Genomic DNA, 16,313 nt, shown 5'->3' with positions numbered 1-16,313 from the left:
AAAGAGGTCTGGGTGAGAGTCAGTCCTCCTCTCTGCACTGCTCACAGTTGTATGCAGACTGGCTAAAAGGGGGCCCAGATAAGAAAGCAGTGGTTTTCTTTTGAGCTGAAAACTGGTCCTGAGGCCTCTAGAAGAAAATCCCTCTATAAGCAGATCATGCTAAGTGGTCCTCTTGTGCTCCTAAAATTTGCCTGGTTTATTACTGTAATAGTTTAAAAAGTGAATGTTAAAGCAAAAACTTCTGGGAGCTCCCCTTAATTTGGCTGACTTTCAGGAGTACCTGTACTGCCACTTTGGCTTCCTCTGTAGGTGAGTGGAGGCAATTCAGGTCATGCGTATCCTGAATTCTACCAGAGCCTGAATCTCTTCCACTAAACAAATTCTTCCTTTCTTAGACAAAAATGCTTATAAGTTTAAGGGATGACCTGTGGAAATCTGTCTTTGAGATGAATCAACTCTCTTCAACTTCTGCAAAGCTATATCCTATACTGTCTTTCTCCCCCAGGACTATTTCATTTTACTGCTATATAGTTACTATATATTTAATTTCTATGTGTTCAGGACCTTGAAAGAAACAGTGATCTTACAGTAAGTGAGGGTGAACAATTAACTCTAACAGTTCTCTAATATAGCAATAATGGGATTATCTTACTTTAGTAATAATACATGCGTCTAAACATAGGGTCACACAGAATATATCCTAAATGAAAGTGCAAAAGCATTTTTTGTCAACTTTCTTGAGGGTCGTTGTTAGAACCAGGTTTATTAAAGAAAGCAAAACCCCTTAGGTAGAGCAGTCCCTTAGAAGTAGGGACTGCTAAGTAGTCCCTCAGAAGTAGTGATCAGCCAACTTCACCAAGAGTATTTCTGCTGAGTAAGATAGCATTTTTTCTTCTTTTTTTTTCAAGGCTGCACTGAGTCTTGGTTGCAGCATGCAGGCACTCTAGTTGCCGCATGTGGGTTTGGTTGCCCACAGTATGTGGGATCTTAGTTCACTAACCAGGGATCAAACCTGTGTCCCCTGCATTGGAAGGCCAATTCTTAACCATGGCTGTCATGGAAATTCCATTTTTCCTTCTAAGTAAGCATAATCCTGAAAATTAAATGTCCAGAGATGCTCATATGAGCCCATATTCATTTCCGTGTCCTGCATTTTCAATGCTTAAAGGAACACAAGGCAAATTAGATTCAGAAAATGAGATGGAGATGAATATTTTGATCACTACTAAATCTGCACAGTACCTAGCACATAGTGGTCACTCAGTAAATATTTGCTGAATAAATGAATGAAACCACCACATTCCAATATACATACATCTTTCTTCTTAGTAGTCCCTCTTCATTTTCATCCCTTCCTTTCCATTACTATCCATAGATGGCTTCTGACTTAAAGATTCTATGGTGAAACTGTTACCATAGGCTACTAATCATTTCCCCTATCTCTAAACTTTTTTCCCCATCTCAATTCAACCAAAATATCAGCTCCCCTAAAATATTCCCTATATGCAACTTTTAAAATGTCCCCTGTTGTATTCTGAATAAATTGCAAGGTAACATGTACCTTTTGCAATCTAGCTTCAAATATGGGAACAAATATTCTCCCAAATTCCCAAATATAATTTTCTGTGTTCTAGCAAAATTAATCTGGTTCAACATGGCATGCACCATGCTTTCCTACATCGAGTCTAGACCTTGGCTTTTATCATGTTCTTAGTCTGGAATTCTTTCTTACACTTCACCTACTTAAGTCCTATCTGTCATTTCAAGCCTGAATCTTGATGTCACCCTCTTTCCAATGCCATATTGGATCATCTGGGCTTGGAGTATCCTCCCTTCTTTGCAGTCACGTTTGTTTTTTAAGCCTATGTTCATGCTGCCTTATGTTGCAAAGATGGTTCAATATCAGTAAAGGGAGTGGGGTTTGGCTCCTTTACCAGATCAGAGACTCTGAAAACAGGGGCCATGCCTTCTGAAGATGTTCTTTCCGGCAGTGTTTGGCATTCTGTGGAGTTGATAAAACAATGGTTCCCAAATACTTCTATTCAGAGGATCCCATTTAAAAAAAAAAGTTTTTAAGTTTACTATACAGAGAATTTCACATACCAAACTGTTTGGCTCCGATGATTTTCTTAAACAACGTGTTCATGCCCACAATAAGAAACGCAGCACAACCAGAACCTCAGAAGCCCCCTAGTACCCCCTCTGAGGAGTCGATCTTATTTTATTTATTAATTTAGCCTCCCCCCACCTAGCCCCCACCTTCCCCAACTTGTGGGATCTTAAGTTCCCCCACCAGAGATCAAACAGGGTACTGGGCAGTGAAAGTGTGAACTCCTAACCACTGGACAGCCTGAGAGTTCCCTGAAGGCTCTACTTCAACGTATTACATATGATACTTGTAGATTTGGTATAATAGTGAGAATATGTATATGTAATCTCTTTACCCAAACAGTCCATCCTAAAGGAGATCAGTCCTGGGTGTTCACTGGAAGGACTGATGTTGACGCTGAAACTCCAATACTTTGGCCACCTGATGCAAAGACCTGACTCATTGGAAAAGACCCTGATGCTGGGAAAGATTGAGGGCAGGAGGAGACGGGGACGACAGAGGATGAGATGGTTGGATGGCATCATCGACTCTATGGACAAGGGTTTGCGTGGACTCCGGCAGTTGGTGATGGACAGGGAGGCCTGGCGTGCTGCGGTTCATGGGGTCGCAGAGTCCGACACGACTGAGCGACTGAACTGAATCTCTTCACAGTATCTCTGTTCCATCAGTCCTCTTCCCTCAAAGCATACGTAGTGGTATATTTTTGTAAACAAGTGCACGGAAACATGAACTTACATCTTTAGTGGCAAAAGTATGTTAGTGTCAAACTGTCCAAAGGAATTAGTGATCCTTCATTTCAAAAACCGGGATTACACATGCTGCCCTAGAGCGCCGCCTTAACGCACTCGGACTCATTTCCTAATACTTAACATGGCCGCATGCGCGGCTATAAGCAACATGGCAGCTTTGCCAGACACCAACACGGCAACCACAGCCTCAACGCACCCGGAAGCGCGAAAGAGCTCCTGTAAAAAAACATATCCGCTATTCTGCCAACACTTATGGTGGCTCTCATTTCAGCTTCAAAGGGAGAGAAAAACCGGAAGTGACTTTCCCTCCATAGCATCTGCTGGGATCTCTTTCCGGCTAGCCTTGAGGTGTCCGCGTGAGAGTTAGGCAATTTCTTGAAACCAGAGCTGGGAAGCGCTAGTCCGCCGTGCCTAGTTGGAGACGTGGCCGGGCCACGAGACTGAAATGTCGGACACGTGGAGCTCTATCCAGGCCCACAAAAAGCAGCTGGACTCACTGCGGGAGAGGCTGCAGCGGAGGCGGAAGCAGGACTCGGGGCACTTGGGTGAGGCGCGGGGTTGTTGGGGCCGATGCTTAGCTAGAGAGGGCTGAAGGGAACCCTGGAGGAAAAAAGCTCCCGAGTTGGTGCCTTTCCTCAAACGTGTTTCTTTAACGCTTCATACATTGGTTCCGGTTCTCTTCCCCCTCAGCAGCACAGATGCTTCATCTTCCTGCAGGTAGTAGCGGCTTCTCAGCCTGGGCTCTGATTCCTCCAGTTCTCTTTCCCAGGTCGGAAGCTCCCTTCGCATCTCCGCGTCCCCCCATCTCGTTGACTTTTCTTAAGTCTACGGGAGCGTCCCGTTTGCTAGGCCTTTTAGCCCCTATCCCTTGAAGCAGCAAGTCCCTTATTATGGTTAACTCCCATAGCGCTTTGTTCTTCCCTTGGTTATAGCAATTGCTTTTGTAGTGCTCATTTCTTTGCGATTCTGGGCGCCGTGAGAACAAGTACTGAGCCTTTATCTCCACAGTGCCCAGTTCAGTGGTCCTCACAGAGTTGGCATTCAGTGTTGCTAAATGAGTAGAGGAAGTAGCGTTGGTTTAGCCATTTACACACCGAGCAGGAATCTGAAAACATTTGTTTTGAAACTTTTTCTCCCCTCCTATTGACCCGTGTCACAGTCTTAAAACTTGAAGGAACCTCAAAAGATTTTCTACTCATACCACATCCCCTACACAAGCCCTGAATTATCTAAGGCAAATCAATTAAAGATCTGCAAGGATAATGAATACATACCACTCTTGTGGCAGCTTGCACTGTTTATCAGTATACTCGAGTCCATTTCTAAATCTTGTGTTGAAGTATATTAGGTCTCTGCACTTGTATTCTGGCCCTTGAAACTAAAAGATGTCTTGCCAGGACTCTTACACCGTAATAAGTGGACATCTATCGAGTATCTACATGAGTCTAGTTAGACAAAAATTAGAGCGCGTCCCTGCCCTCAAGGAGTTTAAAATGTAGTTGGGAATAAAGAAAAAGTCAGAAATACACGATGATATATGTAAAATGCCAAATGAATTAATTCCACAATGAGCACAGTGAAGGTAGAACTAACAAGAGTCAGTCTAGTGAGTGAAGACATCATGGAAGAGTTGACACTTGGAATTTGGTCTTAGCAGCTATATAGGACTTAAATAACTAAAGAGATGGTAAGAGGGCAGAGCAAGTAGAGGAAGAAGTGCAAGTCATATTATCAAGTATTAATTAATAGAAATTCCGCTTCACTTTTCCATGGTATTAACCACACTTTGGTATTAACCAAACTTTGTGCTGTATGCAAATCCAACCACTAGAGTCTGGATACTTCATCAGGGTCCTTGCTGAGCATGTTTAATAATTTTGAAAGCAAGATCTGTTCTCCCTTGAACATAAATATTCTTTTTGGGATATAAATATCTCGATTTTTACATCCACTTAATAAAATAGGGGTAAGACTTTTAGTATAGCCAGTTGATATAGTTAAGATTCCTGTAAAATTGTTTTTGGGTTTGTGATTAAACATATATTACCTTCTAGCCCAGAGCTTTGACGGGCCTATTTGGTCTTTAGGGGATAAGTAGAGATGATACACACAAATTAAGTCAGCCAGCCTATCACTGTTCTTCCATTCAGTTATTTTGGTTATTCAAAAGAATATGTTTCCTTAAGGGTTAGGATTCTTAGGAAAACATTGTGAAACACTCTCTTAACCAATTTGTCATGGAAAATATAACCAAAGGCTACATGAAAATTCACATCATTTAGTTCTTTTCTCACAGGAAATAAAAATGTTCTTACCACATCTATATTTTTATAGGGTTACTGAAATCTGATACTTAATTATTTACTGTTGAGCTCAATATTAAAAGACAAGGATATTTAAATAAACTAAAATGTATCCATGTCATTAATAAATGCAAAATATTATGAACAAAGAATCACTGGGAGACCTTTGTTAGCTTGGCATTTTTAAGGTATAACTTTAAAAAAAAAATTGTGGCAAAAGTACACATACCATAAAATAGCATCTAACCATTTTAAAATGTATAGTTGATAGTGAGATGTATATTCACATTATTGTGCAACCAGTCTCCAAAATTCTTTTGTCTTGCAAAACCAAAACTCACTATTCTCCCTTCATCCCAGGCCCTGGCAACCACCATTCTACCTTGTTTCTGTGTTTGACTACTCTAGATACCTTGTGAAAATGGAATCATGAAGTATTTGACTGATTTCCTTTAGCACATCCTTAAGGTTCATCCATGTTGTAGCACGTGTCATACTTTCCTTCCTTTTTAAAGCTGAATAATATTCCATTGTATGTATATACCACATTTTCTTGATCCATTTATCCATTGGTGGATACTTGAGGGTTGCTTCCACATTTTGGCTATTGTGAATAATGCTGCTGTGAACACGGGTGTAACAGGTTATCGCTTCAAGATTCTGTTTTCAACTTTTTTGGACATATAACAGAAGTGGAATTGCTGGAGCATATGGTAATTCTATTTTCAATTTGCTTAGGAACTGCCACACTGTTTTCCATAGAATAAAGTAGATTTCTGAAATGAAGATTATTACTTTCAATAAATGTTTATTTCATTAATTGAAACAAAATAAACTTGGTGCAGCTTCAGTTCAGTTCAGTTCAGTCACTCAGTCGTGTCCGACTCTTTGTGACCCCATGAATTGCAGCACGCCAGGCCTCCCTATCCATCACCAACTCCCAGAGTTCACCCAAACTCATGTCCATCGAGTCGGTGATGCCATCCAGCCATCTCATCCTCGGTCGTCCCCTTCTCCTGCCCCCAATCCCTCCCAGCATCAGAGTCTTTTCCAATGAGTCAACCCTTCGCATGAGGTGGCCAAAGTATTGGAGTTTCAGCTTTAGCATCAGTCCTTCCAAAGAACACCCAGGACTGATCTCCTTTAGAATGGACTAGTTGGATCTCCTTGCAGTCCAAGGGACTCTCAAGAGTCTTCTCCAACACCACAGTTCAAAAGCATCAATTCTTCACAGTCCAGCTCTCACATCCATACATGGCGTAGCTTAGCACATAGTGAATATGTGAACTGCTCAATGTATTTCATCAATGGAATTGAAGATGTGAATATGGATATTGACATATTTTAGAGGTCAGCAAGTTCAGAGTCTGGCCATATTTTTATGTCTTCAAGCTAGTATTTTGTTTATCTTTAACTGAGCTCTTAAAACTCTAGTATTAAGTATTCCTTTGCTGAGCCCAACACATTACATTTTTCATTAGATTAGAAGAGGAGAATCAACATAGTTACCAGCATAATGGAAGTGCTCAATAAATGTACTGAATTAATAACAAATACTTTCGGAAGGAGTTGGAACTCAGGGATTCCTAATTGTTTTCTGCCCATAACCCATTTTAAGAATGATAAAGGGTTGGAGTCTTTCCCCCAGATTTGTGTATCTGTGCACAAATTTGTGTTTGACTTAAGGGAATTCAGAGTGGCTCAAGCCCATCTATAAATAACAGTTACATTAATCAGCTGTTAATTTTGTTCCAAATATTAAATGTGAGCCGCCTCCTCCAAGTAACCTTAAAAGAGATATTTTCAGCTCCATGTCCTGAATGTAATGAAAAGAATACTCCCACGAGTTGTTACTAACATAAGGATTCATAACCAGAATCACAGAACTGTATTAAAACTTAAGTATTGGTCAGATTATCAAAAAGAAAGAAATGTTTGTATCCAATTCTAGGGATTGAAAATATATGTTAAAGTGGTTCTTTATCATAGAGTTCTTGCTGTAAGAAAAGGTCATTAAACATAACTCAAAGAACATATAAATTTAGTTACCAGAGAAAGCAAAAATTGTAAGAAGAAATGTTTATATTACAGTTTTCGTAGTATCAGTAGTTGAATTATAAAAAGTACATTTTCAATTTAATGACATTAACATCGGAACACAGTAAGTGCTTTTCCTCACAGATAATGTCTGCTAGGTGTTGAAAGTTTACATGAAAAAATGTGTAGTATATTTTAGAAATAGCAGGTAACATTTGCATGAAAAGTCTGATAAACTAGTTGGTAGAAAATGAACATCTAACCAAACATCTAACCAGCATTAACATCTAACCAAATTTATACATTGTTATTTTAAGTATGATAATAGGAGATGTAATAATGTCAAGTAGATTCTTTGAACTGTTAGATTCTGGACTTCATTTAAAATAAATTCAATCAACAAAATGTTTATCATGGAAATAATGTGGTATTATTGCATATTTAAGCCAAGCATCTCAAGAACCATTGTGGCAAAAAGGAAAGTAATGTGACAGTCAATAAGTGTGTTCCTGAACAGAATTTGGGTTAGATTACATTAACAAGAATGAAACACTGATTGAAATGTTGAAATTATGGAAAATGCTACTATTTACTTTAATCAGTGACAACACTTACCTTCTTTTAAGTCAGAAGGGCAAGAAACAAGCAAAATACACCAATTTAAGAGGTAATAGGTCTCCAAAGTGAAGTGAAGTCGCTCAGTCGTGTCCGACTCTTTGCAACCCCATGGACTGTAGCCTACCAGGCTCCTCCATCCATGGGATTCTCCAGGCAAGAATACTGGAGTGGGCTGCCATTTCCTTCTCCAGATGATCTTCCCGACCCAGGGATCGAACCCAGGTCTCCCACATTGCAGGCAGACACTTTAACCTCTGAGCCACCAGGGAAGCCTAATAGGTCTCCAAAGAAGACATGCAAATGACCAACAGGTGTTTGAAAACTTGTTCAACATCACTAATCATTAGGGGAATGCAAATCATAACCATAATAAGATATCACCTCAAACTTGTTATTAAAAAAAAGAGAACAAGTATTAGCAAGAAAAGGGAATCCTGATTCACCGATAGTGGGAATGTAACCTGGCATAGCCACTATGGAAAACAGTATGGATGTTCCTCCGTAAGTAAAAAAATAGAATTACCATATGATCCAGCAGTTTCACTTTTAGGAATTCAAAGGATTTGGAATAAGGATTTCAAGGAGATACCTGCACATCCACGCTCATTGTAGCATTATTTATGTTCACATACAGCCAAGATATGGAAGCAACCTAAACATCCATTGATGGATAAATGGATAAAGAAAACATGAAATATACATGCAATGGGATATTTTACAGCCAAAAGAAGGAGGAAATCCTGCCATTTGTGACAGCATGAGTGGATCTGGAGGACATTATGATAAGTGAACTAATTCAGATGCAAATACTGTATGGTCTCACTTAGATTGTATTTGACATGTGGAATCTAAAATAGTCAAAGTCATAGAAGTAGAGTGGTGACTGCCAAGGCCTAGGGAAGCGGAAAAATGGAGAGGTGATAGTAAAAGGGTGCAGAATCTCAGTTATGCAAGATAAATAAGTTCTGGAGATCTCTTATACAGTGTATAGTGCCTATGGTTAACAGCACTGTGTTGTATACTTAACATTTTCTAAGGGGGTAGATCCTGTGTTAAGTTTGTCTTATCAGATACACAAAAATAATAAAGGCAGCAGAAAGAAACTTTTGGGGAATGATAGATATGGTTATGGCCTTGGTGGTGGTGATGATTTAATGAGTGTATACTGTCTCCAAACTCACTGAGTTGTATCTGTTAAATATATACAACTTTTTACATGCTAATCATAATTAAGTGGTTAAAAAAAGACATAATAGAGATTGTCTATAGGGTGCTTAGGTCTTTATTAACGAAATAAAACTCATACTAATGGCAAAAGAATATTAATAGGTGCCTGGCAAATAACGTTTACATATAAAGGGGGGATATAGATAATTTATATAGTTTATCTAAAATATTAAAAGTTTCAAAACTGCACAGCTCTTTCTTTTATCAAATTATTTATTTGGCTGTGCTGCTGGGTCTTAGTTATGGCACTTGGTATTTTCTTTTCCATGTGGCATGTTGTAATATGTGGGATCTTTAGTTGTGGCATGCAAACTCTTAGTTGCAGCATGTGGGATATAGTTCCCTGACCAAGGATGGAACCGAGGCCCCCTGCATTGTTAGCATGGAGTCTTAGCTGCTGGAGCACCGTGGAAGTCCCTCAAACTCTTTAATACCTTATATAATTTGCTCCCTTTAGCATACGTCATGAGTTAAAATGGTCAGTACATAATGTATAAAACTGTGCATGTAATGCCTGAAATCCTAATTTTAAAACACTGTATTTTTTCTGCTATAGGTTCATCATTAATTGTGCTAGGTTAGGTTACTTAATGAAAGAAATTTTTGGTTTCTTCTAAAGAAATTTTAAATTTGACTGATCTTTTTAAAAACTCAGAGTTTGAAACTAGTGTAAATTATAATTGGGGTATTTTTAGCTTAGATTTATTAGAATCTCTCAGTTGCAAGGGACTTGAGTAGTTACCAATTCAGTCCTATTCCGTGTAATAATTGTGCCTGTAGTCTTCCAAATAAGCTAAATAGTAATTGTTGCTTAAATTTCTTATGTTATCTTTAGCTTAGATTGCTTGCTTTCAGACTTGCCCATCCAGACCTTCAAAGTGCTTCCATGATTTCTATGTGTACAATACCTCCTTGCCAAAACCAAAACAAGGAACTTGTTCTAGTCTGAGATTCAGCACAACATAAAAGAATCATCAGTGAGCAAGGTGAAAAAAATTCTGTCATTTAACGTTTTCAGCTAGTATGAAATTGTGGAGTCTCTTTTCCACATAGGGTATAACTTATTTTCCTAAAATGTAACAGTTTTGGTAAGGTGTTTGGTATAGTTTGACTCCATTTTCCTTGGAATTCTGAGCTAAATTTTTTGAAGTCAGTTCTATTAGAGTGGAAATTTCTAAGTAACCAAAATATCTCTAAATGTAAACTAGTGGCCACTTAGATAGTATTTAACATAATTCCAGTATAGATCCTGAATGTTTAATATTTCACTTGTATTTTAAATAATCACAGATATTAGGCTTTCCTAAAGGTAATATTTTGTCCTAATTTGAGTTTCCTAAATGTTATTAAGGTTATGATGGCTACCCAGCTTGTGAAGTACTAGAGTAGGTTATAAGAATATAGTCAGGAACTATTATTGGTGACCAGGGCTTGAGTAGTTCTATAAAATTTTTGTGTTTGAGTTATAACCCCCAACACTGTCATTTTTTATACTCTCTGATGTCCAGGGGCCTTATTCATTAAAACTCAAACTCAGTTCTTCAAAAAGATCTCATCACAGTTTAGGTTGGTGAAAATATTCTTGGCTTATAAATTCAAGTTGATTATATCAGTTGTCATTTAGTGTGACTGAAGGGAGGCGGTATGGACATTTAAATCTACCAAGATTCTAATTTATTTCCTGTGAAGCAGAGAAAGGAATGAAATTAGGAAATACTTCTCACCCAACATAGAAAGGGTAAGCAGATCCCAGAAAATTTACCTTGGCAAAGCAGTGAATGCTTGGGTGTGATTTAATAAAGGGTATTTAGTGCTAAATCTGGTCGGAGAATTTTCTGCATGAAATAAAAGGACTGTGTTGTAAATGCTGGAAATCTTAACTCCTGAGGAATGTGTAGATTGACAGTGGTTGCCTTTTTTCATTTTCACATCTCTTCACTTCTAGATCTTCGGAATCCAGAGGCAGCACTGTCTCCAACCTTCCGTAGCGACAGCCCAGTACCTGCTGCACCCACTTCTGGTGGCCCTAAGCCCAGTACAGCTTCAGCAGTTCCTGAACTAGCTACAGACCCTGAATTAGAGAAGAAGTTGCTACACCACCTCTCTGATCTGTCACTAACATTGCCCACTGATGCTGTGTCTATCCGTCTTGCCATCTCCACGGTAATGAATGATAAGACAAGGTTGAGAACTGCCACTGTTTTTCATCAGTTCGTGGTCAGGGTCTTAACACTTTCCCTCCTGCCTTCCTTCCTTAGCCAGATGCCCCTGCCACTCAGGATGGGGTAGAAAGCCTCCTACAGAAGTTTGCGGCTCAGGAGTTGATCGAAGTAAAGCGAAGTCTCCTTCAAGATGATGCACATCCCACTCTTGTGACCTATGCTGATCATTCCAAGCTCTCCGCCATGATGGGTGCTGTGGCAGAAAAGAAGGGCCCTGGGGAGGTAGCAGGGACTATTGCAGGGCAGAAGCGGCGTGCAGAGCAGGACTCCACCACAGCAGCTGCCTTTACTAGCTCTTTGGCCTCCGGTCTGGCCTCTTCCACATCAGAAGTAGCCAAGGAGCCAAAGAAATCAAGAAAACATGCTGCCTCAGATGTTGATCTGGAGATAGAGAGCCTTCTTAACCAACAATCTACTAAGGAACAACAGAGCAAGAAGGTAGGGGTAGATAGAAGTGATTTCACACTTATACTTTGAATTTTAGCAGTGGTTGAGAAGAATTTACCCCTAGGGGCAAAGAGCAGTTCTTAGAATTGAGGGTTTAGAGCAGTGGTTCTCAATAGAGGATGATATCACCCTCCCTCCTAACGCCCAGGGGATGTTTTGCAAAGTCTGGAGATGTTTCTGGTTGTCACAACACAGGAGTACTACAGTCACCTATTGGGTAGAGGCAAGGGATGCTGCACAGCATCCTACAATCTTAGTAGGATAACCCACGAAGAATTATCTGGCCAAAAACATCATCAGTGCACCAAATGCTGAGAACTCTGATTTAGAAAACCTTTTTCACTGGTTCTGTGTGGAAGAATATTTTGGCCCCACATGAATTAGCCATTTCCTATTTCTAGCTGTATAAATTTGAACAGTTAACTTCTCTTGATGCTTAGTCTTCTCATTTGTGAGACTAATTAGAGTACCGCCTCTCACCTGTCCCCACTACCCACCCACCATGTAGAATTGTTGCCTAGGCTCTGAACCAAACAGTAAAGTGCTTATCAGCACTGTGTCTTGCTTCAGTACGTATTAAATATAAGTGGTTTTGGCTGGAAAGAATGCTTTCCTGGGGAGGGGAGTTTAGCTTAATGCTTAGCAGCAGGAACTGGTCTGCATATATTTTAATTTCATCCCAAGTGCAGATTTGTGAGAAAGGACTAAATCCATGAAAAATCTCTTCTGGGTTTTCTCATATTAATGTAGTTTATTGACCCCTCATAGGACACTGATGTCAAGTAGAATTTGCAGAGGTGGTTTAAGGGCGAATTTTATCTACAAACCCTTTCCAGACCGAGGTTTCTTCTATCACCCAGGTTAGTCAGGAGATCCTAGAGTTACTAAATACTACAACAGCCAAGGAACAATCCATTGTTGAAAAGTTTCGCTCACGAGGTCGGGCTCAAGTTCAAGAGTTCTGTGACTATGGAACCAAGGAAGAGTGTATGAAAGCCAGTGATGCTGACCGGCCCTGTCGAAAGCTGCACTTCAGGTCTTTTGAGGGGAAGAGGGTTGGCTGGGTCTCCTAGAAGCAGTCATTTTTTAAGCACGGTCCTTCCACTCATTGGGTTTGTCTTTAATGCTGTTATTAAGTGCTTTTAATATGGTTTGTCTAAGACTTTGAGATTCTGAAGGTACACTTTCAGAAGTAGTGTTCTATGGGAGGGAATGAATACAGGCTGCATTCTCCAAAAGATAGGAGATTAAAAAAAAAAATTGCTCTTTTCTTGCAATAGCAGGATATCTCTGTCTTTGATCCCCAGTGAAAGTTAAAGTTCTCTAGGACAGTCTTAGGAGAAACAAGAACCTGGCCTCTTAGGTCAGAGCTTTATTCCTGTCATAAGGAAGTTAAGTTTTTGCTCAGAGAGGAATTAAAAAACATTTATTGTAAATTACAGATTTTAATATCACCTGCTTTCCTTATCTGAAAACTCTTAGAGGAAGCTCTGATGATAGTGAAAGACTGCAAATTTTGCAACAGTTTTTTTTTGCAACTGGGGGATCTAACTGGAATACCATGTTGATTCCAACTGTCCCTTACTATTTCCCCAGACGGATCATCAATAAACACACTGATGAGTCATTAGGAGACTGTTCTTTCCTTAACACATGTTTCCACATGGATACCTGCAAATATGTTCACTATGAAATTGATGCTTGCATGGATTCTGAGGCTCCTGGAAGCAAAGACCATACACCAAGCCAAGAGCTTGCCCTTACACAGAGCGTTGGAGGTGACTCCAATGCAGATCGACTCTTCCCACCTCAGGTACCTGTCTGCTCAGAAAACTTAACCTCAACTTAAGGACCTTTATCTCAGTAGAGCAGCCGTACATGTAGGAAAGCAAGGCATAATCAGCAATCTCCCTTGCTGATTGGGAATGGAGCGGGATATATAGCATATGAGGGAACAGGAAAATCCAGTGGAAAAAGAGGGACTGGGGCCATGAATCGGAGAGTGAAGGAAGGGAAGATGACCAAATACCACCTCATGCAGTGGATCTGTTGTGATATCCGCTACCTGGACGTCAGTATCTTGGGCAAGTTTGCAGTTGTGATGGCTGACCCACCCTGGGATATTCACATGGAGCTGCCCTATGGGACCCTGACAGATGATGAGATGCGCAGGCTCAACATACCAGTACTGCAGGATGATGGCTTTCTCTTCCTCTGGGTCACAGGCAGGTAATGCAGTTCAAAGATATGTAGGTATGGGCAGATATAGTACAGAGTGAGTACTGGGTGGGGATAAAATCTTGGGTTTTTCTAGCTCTATTAAACTTATGACTCAGTCAGCCTTTCTTACCTACTGAGATCTGATGCCTGTTTATAACACAAATGATACCATGAATTCTGTTTAACTCTACATTTGTTTCTTGTGAAAGGTAAGACCATTGAGAATAGATTCTGTGTTTTGCCTTTTCATTCTTAGATCCATCCTCTTGCCCCAATGGTGTCTTGCATGTAAATGTTCACTGAATGTCTATTGAAAACAACACATATATCTTGAAGGGAGAAAAAATACTGGCATGGAAGTAGCTGTTTAACCCTTATTTCTTTCCAGGGCCATGGAGTTGGGCAGAGAATGTCTGAACCTCTGGGGGTAAGTAGCCATCACTGTTGTTTTCTTCTGAGGGAAATATGTAGTTGATAGGGTTTCCTTCTTCCAGAGTATACTGTGATTTCTTGCCTCTGTAGAGTAGATGGTATCATCCTTAAACTGTGAAAGCCTGATTAAAGTTCTGATTCTTTTTCTTCTATCCCACAGTTATGAACGGGTAGATGAAATTATCTGGGTGAAGACAAATCAACTGCAGCGCATCATTCGAACAGGCCGCACAGGTCACTGGTTGAACCATGGGAAGGAACACTGCTTGGTGAGCAGCAGTGGGGCCCAATACATTAGATGGAGCAAAAATAGGAATTGTTTGATTTCTTATTGAGAAACAGTTCAAATACTGGGGTTTCATAAAACTTTCATAAATTTTTCATCATTCTGTTCTCTGGTGAGCAGGTTGGTGTCAAAGGAAATCCCCAAGGCTTCAACCAGGGTCTGGATTGTGATGTGATCGTAGCTGAGGTATGTGCTTTCCCCAGGCATCCAAAGAGCCACATTTTAAATCAGCTGTTCTATATTCTTATCCCAGGTTTTCTCATTGGGATCATAAACATAAGTGGAAAGGGCTAGAATTGTGATCTTGGGTAACTTAAAAGTAGCTAGAGCTTTTATTTCCTAGGTTCGTTCCACTAGTCATAAACCAGATGAAATCTATGGCATGATTGAAAGACTGTCCCCTGGTACTCGCAAGATTGAGTTATTTGGACGACCACACAATGTGCAACCCAACTGGTAAGGAGACCAGAGAACATGCTAGCCCCCAAGGGCACAACTGTTTATGGTCAAATATATAAGTTAGTAGAGCGTCACCTCACTTCCACTAGTCTGTAAATGGGCTTCAGAGGATTCTTAAGCAACCAACATTCACTGGAAAACCAACAGGTTTTTAAGATTTAAACACTGCTCTTAAGGTCTCCACCCCTAAGCTCTTTATTATTCTACTGGATATACTGAATCTGCCCCCTGGTGGTTACTGAGAACCTATTTAATCTGTCAACAATTTTAGTCTTTCATCCTGTAGGTAGAGCTTTAAAAGACATGCTGCTAGCATGTCACTCATCCAGAGTAGTCACTGGCAGCATAGCTTTGTGATGTAGGCCTGGTTAGCTGTAAGTTATTAACCCTTAATTAGTACAGATCCAGCCTCTTTTAACATCGGAATTGCCCAATTTCTTACCAGCCTTAGTACCATGTACTATCTTTATAAAAGAACTGGCATAGATAGTCAGATGCCTATTGAGATGATAGGCAGACTTAATGAAAAGAACACATCTTTTAACAATATTAAGCCTTCAAATTCCAGGATTTTTGGCTTGCCCCGTCTTTCCCCTTGCTTCAGGATCACCCTTGGAAACCAATTGGATGGGATCCACCTACTAGACCCAGATGTGGTTGCCCGGTTCAAGCAAAGATATCCAGATGGTATCATCTCTAAACCTAAGAATCTATAGAAGTACTTCTGAACCTAAGCATCCATAGCCATGGCTCTACAGGCTGTACCTGAAGAGTAATGTTTGTACAATAGCTTTTTTCCCCCCTTATTTAAATAAAAGTTTGTACTGTAGTTGGGATTTCGAGGTCAAGTTCTGGCTCTGCCACTTAAGAGTGTGTGATCTTGTGTAACTCAACTTAGTATGATTGCTTATAAATGTAAACTGGGAATGTAACTGGGAATGTTAGGTAACTGGGAAATGTTACCTGCCTTATTGGGTTGCTATAAAGCTTCAAACTGAATGTGTGGAAAGCGTTAAAATGTTGATTTGATCAGCAGTTAAGTATTATAAACATGATAAGAAAGGGTTCTCTGGGACATTTCTCAAGGTAAGATCTGAGTATCACTTAAGATTACCATCACTAGAGCTATCACGTTTTAAATAGTTGCTTATTCTGTTACAACTGTGGCTTTGTTAGTTTTTCATTCATTTAATTCCAAGAAAA

General features: G+C 39.9%; 1 protein-coding gene across 1 annotated transcript; it reads left to right on the top strand.

Moving 5' to 3' along the window:
• The first annotated feature begins 3,215 nt into the window (after positions 1-3,215).
• Positions 3,216-15,897, top strand: METTL3 (methyltransferase 3, N6-adenosine-methyltransferase complex catalytic subunit). The gene is made up of 11 exons (XM_068964277.1): positions 3,216-3,404; positions 10,990-11,207; positions 11,303-11,704; positions 12,574-12,749; positions 13,310-13,526; positions 13,755-13,942; positions 14,322-14,360; positions 14,526-14,634; positions 14,772-14,837; positions 14,995-15,107; positions 15,715-15,897. Exons 1-11 carry the CDS (start codon positions 3,305-3,307, stop codon positions 15,824-15,826), a joined length of 1,740 nt encoding a protein of 579 aa, XP_068820378.1. The 5' UTR covers positions 3,216-3,304; the 3' UTR covers positions 15,827-15,897.
• The last annotated feature ends 416 nt before the right edge of the window (positions 15,898-16,313 follow it).

This window comes from Capricornis sumatraensis, chromosome 2 (assembly GCF_032405125.1).
Source record: "Capricornis sumatraensis isolate serow.1 chromosome 2, serow.2, whole genome shotgun sequence".
NCBI lineage: Eukaryota > Metazoa > Chordata > Mammalia > Artiodactyla > Bovidae > Capricornis > Capricornis sumatraensis.
This window is presented reverse-complemented; position numbering and strand designations above follow the sequence as displayed.

Coding starts and splice junctions, on each gene's coding strand:
- METTL3 (XM_068964277.1), top strand. CDS start 3,305: ATGTCGGACACGTGGAGCTCTATCCAGGCCCACAAAAAGCAGCTGGAC. Junction 13,943..14,321: donor TTCCTCTGGGTCACAGGCAG/GTAATGCAGTTC, acceptor ATTTCTTTCCAG/GGCCATGGAGTTGGGCAGAG. Junction 14,361..14,525: donor GAATGTCTGAACCTCTGGGG/GTAAGTAGCCAT, acceptor TCTATCCCACAG/TTATGAACGGGTAGATGAAA.